General features: G+C 49.8%; 2 protein-coding genes across 2 annotated transcripts; both read right to left on the bottom strand.

Annotated features, from left to right (window-relative positions):
* Window positions 1-24: 24 nt before the first annotated feature.
* On the bottom strand, window positions 25-2,772 carry tubb4b (tubulin, beta 4B class IVb). The gene is made up of 4 exons (XM_028960878.1): window positions 2,549-2,772; window positions 1,673-1,781; window positions 1,482-1,592; window positions 25-1,400 (listed from the first exon to the last, which is right to left on the bottom strand). The coding sequence occupies exons 1-4, from the start codon at window positions 2,603-2,605 to the stop codon at window positions 340-342; spliced, it is 1,338 nt and encodes a 445-aa protein (XP_028816711.1). The 5' UTR covers window positions 2,606-2,772; the 3' UTR covers window positions 25-339.
* Window positions 2,773-4,303: 1,531 nt separating this feature from the next.
* On the bottom strand, window positions 4,304-11,571 carry aup1 (AUP1 lipid droplet regulating VLDL assembly factor). The gene is made up of 12 exons (XM_028960254.1): window positions 11,337-11,571; window positions 10,082-10,219; window positions 9,689-9,839; window positions 7,781-7,971; window positions 6,420-6,492; window positions 6,147-6,220; window positions 5,917-5,983; window positions 5,693-5,798; window positions 5,471-5,614; window positions 5,195-5,355; window positions 5,022-5,110; window positions 4,304-4,617 (listed from the first exon to the last, which is right to left on the bottom strand). The coding sequence occupies exons 1-12, from the start codon at window positions 11,444-11,446 to the stop codon at window positions 4,572-4,574; spliced, it is 1,350 nt and encodes a 449-aa protein (XP_028816087.1). The 5' UTR covers window positions 11,447-11,571; the 3' UTR covers window positions 4,304-4,571.
* Window positions 11,572-12,062: the final 491 nt, after the last annotated feature.

Raw genomic sequence — 12,062 nt, 5'->3', positions numbered from 1 at the left:
TAAAAAGCACACGAGGCTACGCCACATCGTGAAAGGAATCTTTATTTCAGGTTTAAGCCATACAGCAGTCATAACTTGTTATTATCCGTCGATCTAAGAACAACTGACCCGAACGTCTAAACTCCGTGGAACGTACAATTCGCCGGCTCTCTAAATAAACTAAAGTTCATAGTTGAACATCACAAAAAGGAAGCCAAAAAGCACAAGAACAGCACTAGGTTTTTTTTTTTTTTTTTTTTTTTTTTTATTATTTCATTCGCGTGAGAACAGCAGCTTGTCGCCGAAGACAAAAACCACGTAAATAAAGTGAGCGGCGTGGGCGCGGGAGGCCGGCGGTCTTCAGGCCAGCTCCTCCTCGCCCTCCTCCTCGAACTCGCCCTCCTCCTCGGCGGTGGCGTCCTGGTACTGCTGGTACTCGGACACCAAGTCATTCATGTTGCTCTCGGCCTCGGTGAACTCCATCTCGTCCATGCCCTCGCCGGTGTACCAGTGCAGGAAGGCCTTGCGGCGGAACATGGCGGTGAACTGCTCCGAGATGCGCTTGAACAGCTCCTGGATGGCGGTGCTGTTGCCGATGAAGGTGGCGGCCATCTTCAGGCCGCGCGGCGGGATGTCGCACACTGCCGTCTTCACGTTGTTGGGGATCCACTCCACGAAGTAGCTGCTGTTCTTGTTCTGGACGTTGAGCATCTGCTCGTCCACCTCCTTCATGGACATGCGGCCGCGGAAGACGGCGGCCACGGTGAGGTAGCGGCCGTGGCGCGGGTCGCAGGCGGCCATCATGTTCTTGGCGTCGAACATCTGCTGGGTGAGCTCGGGCACGGTCAGGGCGCGGTACTGCTGGCTCCCCCTGCTGGTGAGGGGGGCGAAGCCGGGCATGAAGAAGTGCAGGCGGGGGAAGGGCACCATGTTGACCGCCAGCTTGCGCAGGTCGGCGTTGAGCTGGCCGGGGAAGCGCAGGCAGGTGGTGACGCCGCTCATGGTGGCGGAGACCAGGTGGTTGAGGTCGCCGTAGGTGGGCGTGGTGAGCTTCAGCGTGCGGAAGCAGATGTCGTACAGCGCCTCGTTGTCGATGCAGTACGTCTCGTCCGTGTTCTCCACCAGCTGGTGGACGGACAGGGTGGCGTTGTACGGCTCCACCACCGTGTCGGACACCTTAGGGGAGGGGACGACGCTGAAGGTGTTCATGATGCGGTCGGGGTACTCCTCGCGGATCTTGCTGATCAGCAGGGTGCCCATGCCGGAGCCGGTGCCGCCGCCCAGCGAGTGGGTGAGCTGGAAGCCCTGCAGGCAGTCGCAGCTCTCGGCCTCCTTCCGCACCACGTCCAGCACCGAGTCCACCAGCTCGGCCCCTTCGGTGTAATGGCCCTTGGCCCAGTTGTTGCCGGCGCCGCTCTGACCTGGAGACGTTCCGACAAAAATAGGTCAGCGGTTCATTCAAGCGCGAACCGCAGCGGCATCAGCGCATTAACGGGGCTTACCGAACACGAAGTTGTCGGGCCTGAAGATCTGCCCGAACGGCCCGGACCTCACGGAGTCCATCGTCCCGGGTTCCAAATCCACCAGAACCGCTCGGGGAACGTACTTGCCGCCTGTAATAAAATATTACGACCATTATATATGGAAACCCCGCTTCGTCAAGTAAAAAAAAGAAAAAGGGCCCCGTACCAACCTGAAGCTTCATTGTAATAGACGTTGATGCGGTCCAGCTGAAGATCGCTGTCGCCATGGTAACTGCCGGTGGGGTCGATGCCATGCTCGTCGCTGATCACTTCCCAGAACTGGGGAGAGAAGAAAAAAATGAAAAAAAGAAATTAGCAACGTCTATGGGTGTCGGCCATGAGCTCCGTGTTGCCAGGTACGCAGCCTCCGCGCCGAAATCTCAAATATGTACACACAGACATAACGAAAAAAACACAACGTATCCAAACGCCCGGGTTCGTAAAACACCTGACGTCGGTTTTCCTCCCCCACTCCACATGTACGCGGCAAAAAAAAAACAAAAAACCGAGCAGATATCGAACCACTGGTTGAGGTTTAAAATGGCGCCGGGAGGAGAGGGGACCAGGAAAGGGTCCGCGTGGTAAAGGCGGCACCGACATATTTAACTCGCATCCATCGATGCAAGTTTAATACACGTTAAAGTCTTAAAAAAAAAAAAAAAAAAAAACCTTCAAAGATTAAAAATCCGTCGCTTGAAAAGCAGGCACCTGGCAACACGAACATGAGCTCAACCAGACACAACCGGCCGCATTACGACACCGCGGCCAACACCCTACACGAACTTTACTCCATCCGAATTAACCATTCTCTCAAAAGGTTTTTCGGACATAATCTGAAGCGAACATATACGGTATTAAGGCGGTTTTAATAAAGATTTATGGAGAGTATAAACGGGAGGCTCTGGGGGAACAAAATACGTAAAATGAGTTATAGATTTTAAAATAGCTTCCTCGCCAAACGTTACTTCGTTCCTCTGTAATGAGAAAATAACGGGAAAACGACGGACTGCGCACAAGTCGAGCTACCCGGCGTGGAGAATACAAACCTTGGCCCCGATCTGGTTCCCGCACTGTCCGGCCTGCAGATGGACGATCTCCCTCATGGTTTTCTGAAAGTTGGCTGACTCTTAACCGTAAATGGGAACAAAAGGAACAAGTGCTGCCGCCTTCACTTATAGTGCCTGCCGCCGTCGCCCGGATTTGAACAGGTCCACCTGGCCTGAATAAGCGTGGAATGGGGTCAGGGCGGGACCGCAACTCTCGCGAGATCTGCCGCAGTCTCTGGCGCGCATGCGCACCTCTGAACACTCGCTCAATCTGCCGCTGTCTCTGGTGCGCAACTCCTGAGATTCGCCCAACCCCATGTTCACGAAATGGTTTAGTACAAAAAAATACACACACACACACATATATATATATATATATACATACAATTACAGAGCCAAACATGAAGCAACATTTGCAATTCTAGTTTCAGGGCGGGACCGCAAGTCTCGCGAGATCTGCTGCTGTCTCTGCCGCGCATGCGCACCTCAGGACATTCGCTCAATCTGCCGGTGTCTCTGGTACGCAACTCCCGAGATCAGCCCAACCTCATGTTCACGAAATCGTTTAGTACTAAAAAATATATATATACATATATACATACAATTACAGAGCCAAACACGAAGCAACATTTGCAATTCTAGTTTCAGGGCGGGACCGCAAGTCTTGCGAGATCTGCCGCCGTCTCTGGCACGAATGCGTACCGCTGGACATTCGCTCAATCTGAGGGAGTCTCTGGTGCGCAACTCCCGAGATTCGCCCAACCTCATGTTCACGAAATCGTTTAGTACAAAAAAAAAATAAAACATATATACATACAATTACAGAGCCAAACACGAAGCAACATTTGCAATTCTAGTTTCAGGGCGGGACCGCAAGTCTCGCGAGATCTGCCGCCGTCTCTGGCACGAATGCGTACCGCTGGACATTCGCTCAATCTGAGGGAGTCTCTGGTGCGCAACTCCCGAGATCAGCCCAACCTCATGTTCACGAAATCGTTTAGTACTAAAAAATATATATATACATATATACATACAATTACAGAGCCAAACACGAAGCAACATTTGCAATTCTAGTTTCAGGGCGGGACCGCAAGTCTTGCGAGATCTGCCGCCGTCTCTGGCACGAATGCGTACCGCTGGACATTCGCTCAATCTGAGGGAGTCTCTGGTGCGCAACTCCCGAGATTCGCCCAACCTCATGTTCACGAAATAGTTTAGTACAAAAAAAAAAAAAAAACATATACATACAATTACAGAGCCAAACATGAAGCAATATTTGTAGTTTCAGGGCGGGACCGCAAGTCTCGCGAGATCTGCCGGCGCAGATGACTTAAAAAAAAAAAAGAAAAAAAAAAAAAAAAAAGAAAATTTTATTTATCTGATCCGTTTTCATAGTTCAACACCAGGCATGCACAAACACTATAAAATCTGAGGAATTGCACACATTGTAATTCATAATCTTTGCAATCGGTGTAACTGCCTACTTTATTCATCCCCCCTCATCACACAAATCTTAAATCAAAGGTTGGCTCAAGTTCTCCCTACAGTACATTGAATCTTCTCTCCATCCTTGTCTCTGTAGATGACGTCACGTCTTTATAAGTCAATACTATGGTAACAGGCACATGGAAGATTTAATGAGACTCATGTAGCAGAACAGCTGGAACAAGGGAGAAGAGGAAAAAAAAAAAACTCCTAACTTTCAAATAGTCCTCTGTACTGTATAAAAATAATTAGGTTCACCAACACTGAGTCTTCATAGAAATTTCTTCTTTTTTATTATTATTATCTTATTTTATTACCAAAAATAATCACTTCTGGAGAGAGTAAGAGTTAAAAATACATGCATGATTGCCATGCAGGAGGATTAAAAAGAAAATCCACGCAAGTCTTCAGAAGCACGTATTCTCATCAGCAGCCGCAGGGGACGACGGCATCGTGCCCTCTCCATGCCTCGAAAGCGATTTCTTTTGGTATCTGTGCACCCTGTCCCCAAGTCTTAATATTAAAACTCTGGATTGCGTCACATATCGTCCTCTGGATCCAGCCCGTGCTGCTCAATGTAGCGTCTGTAAAACCAGAGGGGAAGAAAAGTAAAAAAATATAATTCCAAATTTCCAGAGTTTTACGTTGCATAAAATAATTGTAGTCTATATAGAAAAGCAAAATATGAATGACATGTCAATTTAGGCCATAAGTATGATCCTGTACAAAAACAGATTCAAATCATTTGTAAAGATGATCATGGTAAAAATTACTTCAAACCCTAATGTCACCAGGGCACCACACCATATACCCTTTGATTGTTATGTCCATAATAATAAACATAGTTCCAGCCGTTGAAAACCAGACATCTAACCCAAAAATAAAAAATAAAAAAAGCTCACAAAAACGGCCATGTCAACCAGTTACATTTAAATGACGTCTTACTATGACAGACTGTTTTTGGACCAAGTCTGTCTGCTTGCCATACCTTCTTGCATATTCATACAAGGCTTCTTTTCTCTCTTGCAAGGACATGTGTCTTTCACAAGGGGATTTTCCAAACATTTTGGCAGCAGGCTGTTTATCAGGTGAAGAGAAGGAGATGCAGGTTAACCGAGAGATTTTGTTGCTGGTAGTAGAAAGAAAAGGCCTTCTTCAGACCTTAACGGTTGAAATAGCAGCAGTTGAGGAGAAAGATGAGGAGGAGGAGGGATGCTGCTGCCTGGCCGCCCCTGACGTAGACCCTCCGGTGACCTCTGGCGGGTACTCCTCCGTGCTCTCCAGCAGGTTTGTGATGGTCGTGTCCACGCAGTTCGTCTTCACTGGGAAGAAATAATCATACCACAAGCTGTGTCAGGACATTATTGATCTCCGTGTGGGGTTTTATAGAGCAACGGCCCGTGGGATCGAGGAGTAAATCAGCAGTCGGGAACGTACTCAGGTCTCTGGTGATCACGCCGAGGGGCACGGCAGGGAGCACGTCCTTCACCTGCTGAGCCATCCGGACGATCTTCGGGTCCTCCGTCACCGGGCCGGGAGCCACGAAGCCCACGTTCGCCGTGCGCTGCCTGGCACCAAAACCTGACAAACGAAACAAACAAATTCATTCATCGCATCATAACTGACGTTGCAGAAAATAAGTGGAAACATCTCCCATACTCAAGGCTGCGGTTGGGGCAGCTGTGTGCCTTTTTCTCTTAATGTGCTCAGCTTTGTCAGCCCTGGTGATGTTCGTGGAAACCACACCCAGATCGATGGCCAGGAGCTGAAAAAGGAAGTTAAATAATAATAATAATATATATATATAAATCCATTCCACTTGTACAACTTGTATCTGCACGAATTCAACATGCGGGGAGCACTGGTGCCGACGTCCACCGCACCTGCTGAACTCTGCCGGCGAAGTCCTGCAGCGAGTCGCCGTCTCGCCTGGACACGGGCGGGAGCCATCTGCAAAAGTAACATCATCTATACAAAAAAAAACACACACACACACACTGCAGAAGTAGACTGAGGTCCACACAGAGCGAATCCAACGCGATTTAGCGTACCAACGCGTTAACTGTGCCCTCTGATATTTACTTAAACGCCAAGAAAGCGGAGGTCATAGTACCTTACTTGGTAAACTGTAAACGGAACAAAAAAGGTCCACAGCAACTCAGCCAGCCAAGACGACTCGGGCGTGGTCTTTTGGAGAGAAAACGCAGTCAGGTGAAGGTGATCGGCATTTTTGACAGGAACGTGGAAACGTGTGCGGTGACCCAGTAAACCAACTAACTCCCACGGCGGGACAAAGAGGCTTATTTACGGATTAAACATGGCGGTAATAAGGATATTGTGTCTGAGGCGGGAGGCCGCGGGGTTCGCGTGTTGGGCGTGACCCTACCACAGCCAGGAACGGCCTCTTCACCAGCAGCGTCACCGGCTGGACGCAGTCGGTCAGGGAGAACGGCCAGGAGCTGCGAAGGACAAGGCAGACATGGCGGCTGGGGTCAGTCCCGGGACATGGCACACGAACGCCGCAGAACGTCACGTGCAGTCATTACACACCACTCACTTCCAGAAGTCCACAAAGGCTCAAACCCCACTTACTAGCAGTGTGTCCCTGAGCAAGGGGGACAGGGACACAATCCCTCTAACTACTGTTGTTTGTCAACCAAATTTATGACGAAAAGTCTCATCAACTAAACTTTTTGACGTGACAAAGACGAGATTTTAATGCTGGTCATGTAATGATAACAAAACAGATCATGGAACATTTTTGACTAATAAAAATGAGACTAAACATGGTTTAGTGAAAGTTGTTATGAAACACGGCAGCACAGCACACGATGACACGGTGAAATGTGTCCTCTGCTTTTAACCAGTCACATGAGTGAAGTGGGCAGCCATGACAGGCGCCCGAGGAGCAGCGTGTGGGGACGGTGCTTTGGCGGTTCAGGGATTCAAACCTGCAACCTTCAGATTACGGGGCCGCTTCCTTAACCGCTAGGCCACAAAATTACACTAAATGAGACGTCATTTCCTCTCATTTTAATCGCAGTGTCTGTTGCCCATATCTGCCACCCGATCGTACAGATGACGTCACTTCCGCAGTACGCCATTGTGGCATTATTTACATTTCAGGACACTTCTGATGGGCGAGCTGAGAGAAAACAACACGCGATATTTGGGCGTTTTCTTTACAACGGAGTGGGAAAGAAAGCAGAATGTTTGTCAAAAAACATGGACACTGGAGGGTCTCCGGTGTCTGGAATGGATGTAGAGAGTTCTTGAGTCTAGAAGAGGTAACAATAACATAATAAGATAACTTAAAATACAATTTTCATTGACTAAAATAAGACTAAAATGCTCAGGCCTTTAGTCGACTGAAACTTGACTAGACTATGATGAATCATGAATAAGGCTAATAAACTGAGGCAGTGGTGGCCTAGCGGGTAAGGAAACGGACCCGGACCACCAAGGTACACACTGATCCCCGGGCGCCTGTCATGGCTGCCCACCGCTCACTAAGGGTGATGGTTAAATGCAGAGGACACATTTCGCTGTGCTTAACAATCGCTTCGCTTTCAGTAAAATTACAGCTTCCGAAACTAAAACTAAAATTAAAACAGCCCACAAAACCAGCGTTCACTCTGGATAAGGGCGTCTGGCAAATGCCGTGCGAGGCCATTCCCAGCAGGTCCATTAATACACGATTTAATTCCCGACGAGCTGCAGATCCGCGGCTCGGGTTAAATCCGTTACCTGAACTTGAGGAGGCCGGCCCGGCCGTTGGTGGTGTCCTCCTCGGGGAAGAGCAGGAGGGGCGGGGCACCGGGAGACGAGCTGTACCTGCGCAGGGCGTCCGACAGCTCCGCCCGAGCCCGCGTCTCCGCTCCCAGCTCCATGAAGCCCCGTGCCCAGCACACGAATCCGGCCGAGTCCTCCAACATGGGCTACGAAACAGAGGGGTCACAGACAGCGTTTAAAACGGACGTGGACGGGAACGTCACGGGACCTGAAAAAGACTCATTTTACGGAAGGCCATGCATTTTGACGGGAAACCGAAGTTTAAGCGATCTTCACGGTAGCAGCAGGAATGGAGTTCACCTCCAGCCTTCTGGTGGACATCACGCAGACGTGTCCTCGTTTAAATGGACACGATCGACGGACCAGAGGCGCTGGATGAAGGTTACGCCTTATTAAAAAGGTTGTACGGCATCATAGATCACCACCGCGGTAATGGTGGCGAAATGATGCCACTTGAAGGCGGCACTGCGGCAAGCACGCCACATGGTGACACAATGAAATGTGGCCTCTGCGGGCGCAGCGAGCAGTGTGCGGGGACGGCACCTTGATTAAGGGGGTGGGGGGGGTCCCGCTTGCTTACCAGCCACTCCGTCACTAAGGGCCAGTGGTGGCCTGGCGGGTAAGGACGCGTAGCCGGCAAAGGCGCCACTGCTCTCTGGGCGCCTGTCATGGCTGCCCACTGCTCTCTAAAGAGATGGTTAGTTTTGTCACCGCGTACCGTGCTTCACAACGACGAAGACTTAACTGGCCCCTCTATTACAGAATGCTTGTGTACCGTGTACTTGTGTAAGGGGACAGTGGTGGCCTAGTGGTTAAGGAAGCGGCCCCGTAATCAGAAGGTTGCCGGTTCGAATCCCGATCTGCCGAGGTACCACTGAGGTGCCACTGAGCAAAGCACCGTCCCCACACACTGCTCCCCGGGCGCCTGTCATGGCTGCCCACTGTTCACTCAGGGTGATGGTTAAATACAGGAGGACAAATTTCACTGTGTGCTGTGCTGCTGTGTATCACAAGTGACAATCACTTCACTTTTTTTTTTGTACATTTTTGGTGAGCTTTCACGGACCACTAAAAAAAAAGTAGGAGCCCAGTGGGTGTGATGCTCACCTACAAATGGGACAACCACATGGTCACAGCAGCCACTGAAACGTACATTTAGAGCACTTATCCAGAGCGCCTTACAATCAGTAGTGATGGGGACAGTCCCTCTAGAGACACTAAGGGTTTAGTGGTCCCCTAATACTGTATCTGGAGCCACGTTGATCCAGTCACACAATGAGATTTCCCAGGACGCGCCGTTTTGGCGTCTGTAGCTTAAAGGAGGGAGGCGGGACGAGGAGGAGGGCGGCCTATAGAAGTTGGAGGGGCATTTGCGGAAATGACGTCAACACCATCCACCAACCACCATGTTTGACACAGGCAGGAAGTTGGATCTGTTTTTCCAGGAAAAAAAATTTATACATTTGAGAAACGGGAGGTAACAAATTTCAAGATCCGACTGTCTGAGCTGCAGCTCTCTGAACGGTGAAAGCACTCTTTACCCCTATCGCCATGTCTAGCCACTGCAGGACCATAGACAGGCTCGGGGAACTCATATTAGTGAAAGTGAAATGATTGTCACACGTGATACACAGCAGCACAGCACACAGTGAAATTTGTCCTCTGCATTTAACCCATCACCCTGAGTGAACAGTGGGCAGCTCGGTGGCACCTCAGTGGTAACTTGGCGGATCGGGATTCGAACCAGCAACCTTCTGATTACGGGGCCGCTTCCTTAACCACTAGGCCACCACTGCCCCATGCTAAATCATCTCACAAAGTGACATTTTCATGACAGGGGACCTTTAAAACGCAGGAACTCACCGTGCTACACGAGGTAAGGAGGTTTATGACGTTGTGATCAAACTGAGTCACGTGGTTGCAGATGTAAAGCTTGACGCTTCCGTCCCTCATCTGGGGTCTCCTCTGCCTCACGTGCATGCCGAGCACCGAGCACATGATCCTCACGACGAACCTGCAGAGAGAATAGGACACAGACAGACAGACAGCTTCTTCAGCAACTCAGACCGTAACGTGAAATACGGTCTCAGTCGAGGGAGGGCGGGACAAAGACATCAATACGGCAACATATCGTGATTTTTCCTTCGGGAATAGATGATCAATACTGCGGTATCCGGTATAGAAGGGACGTTAAAACCGCCCCGCAACGTGACAGAACTGCTCTCTTACTGCACGGATCCCCAGGTGCGTCCTCACCTCCTAATGAAACTATCCGGAAGGGCGCAGCTCACGAGGAAGACGTGGACCCCGATGAACAGCCGCATTAACATCAGACAAAGGCCGACGGGGGAGTAGAGCAGCAGCAGCAGGAGGGCCAGCCTGTTGTTCGGCAACCTGTGGGAAGAGCAGGAGCCAGAAGAAGAAGATGATGATTCACATGAAAGTCACAGGGGTTCGCCAGACCGGACATACTGGGTGTAGACAAATTCGGCGCCTAAGGAACCGGACTTGAGGTCCTCGCCGTCCCCACACACTGCTCCCATGGCCGCCCACTGCCCACCAACGCTGGCGGTTCAACGCCGAGGACACTTTTGTCACCGTGTGACAACTTGCCTGTAATATTATCTATTAATGCGCCTCATTCAACGTGTTTTCTTTATTTTAATGACCATTTACGTTGGTAGATTCTGACTGAAGGCATCAAAACTATGAATGAACACATGTGGAGTTATGTACTTAACAAAAAGTGGAGACCTGGCCTCCACAGTCACCGGACCTGAACCCAGTCCAGATGGGTTGGGGTGAGCTGGACCAACAAGTGCTAAACACCTCTGGGAACTCCTTCAAGACTGTTGGAGAAGCATTTCAGGTGACGACCTCTTGAAGCTCATGAATAGAACGCCAAGAGTGTTCAAAGCAGTAATCAGAGCAAAGAAACTAGAATATAAAACATGTTTTCACTTATTTCACCTTTTTTTGTTAAGTACATAACTCCACGTGTGTTCATTCATAGTTTTGATGCCTTCAATGGGAATCTACCAACGTAAATGGTCATGAAGATAAAGAAAACACATTGAATGAGGAGGGGGGGGGGGGGGGGGGGTCCTGTGTAAAACATTATTTCAGAGACACTGTCCCCACACGCCGCTCATCAAGGCCATTTTGTCTCCCAACGATGATCACTCCACTTTGAAGGAAGCCGCTGGTCTACACTGTCCTCCATGTGTTGGTCCTCAGGTGGCGGGACACTTAAAGACCAACTTGTAACTTTCTTGTAGTCTGACTGAAATAAAACGACAGTATTGACGGTTTGAGTCCCAGTTGAACCAGAACCGACTACTTCGCTGACGGCCACATGGCTGTGTAAATGTGCATAATCTCCCTGTCGGCGCGGCGGCCTGCTTGCCGCTGGACCGAAGCCCCAACGGAGCGGAGCGGGACAGCGAATCCACGGGTGACGACGACGATGACGGCGGCGAAACGCGCGCCCGTCGCCTCGGCGTCCGCTTACCGCTGGAAGTCGAACATCTGCTCCACGCCCGGCGCCTCCATGTCGCCGCCCGGTCTGTTTCGCCGCGAATCGCTCCCGCTTCCCAGCACCGGCCGGTCAGCGCGCCGCATGCCGCTCGCCGGACCTGCTCGTCCGGCGGACTCGCGGCGCCATGTTGGAGTCTTGATGGCGCCTCAGGAGGGTCTCCATAGGTTGAAAGGACGCCGCGTCTTTTGTTGCGCGCCTGACAGGCGGACGGTGGCGCCCCCTGGCGGCTGGACGTCAGCAGGGCCGCTTGTTTACTGCAGCCGGAGGTGGCAGACTATGGAGTGTGGAGAGTGTCACAATTCAATAAATATAATAAGAATTTAAATGACATTTTAAGTAGTATACATATTTATTTCACTGTCATTTTAATGCTTATTATATTTATTGAATTGGTTTCACTCTCCACACTCCATAGCAGACGGCCACAGGTACGAGTAGATACCTGTGTGTGTGTGTGTGTATTTTCTTTTTTATTCCATTATTTCATTCTCCTTATTTTTTTTATGTTTTAGTTTTATTTTGTTCAACCGTGTTTGCCTTTTGTTTATTCTTAATATCGTGAAGCACGTTGGTCAACCTGAAATGTTTGATTTTATTTTATTTCATTTGTTAAAACAATACTGATATAAATCATAAAATTAATATTTTTCTTTAAAGATAAAAACGACTTGATCACGTGTCACATTACTGCAATAGCAA

Source organism: Denticeps clupeoides, chromosome 18 (genome assembly GCF_900700375.1).
Source record: "Denticeps clupeoides chromosome 18, fDenClu1.1, whole genome shotgun sequence".
NCBI classification, from domain to species: domain Eukaryota; kingdom Metazoa; phylum Chordata; class Actinopteri; order Clupeiformes; family Denticipitidae; genus Denticeps; species Denticeps clupeoides.
This window is presented reverse-complemented; position numbering and strand designations above follow the sequence as displayed.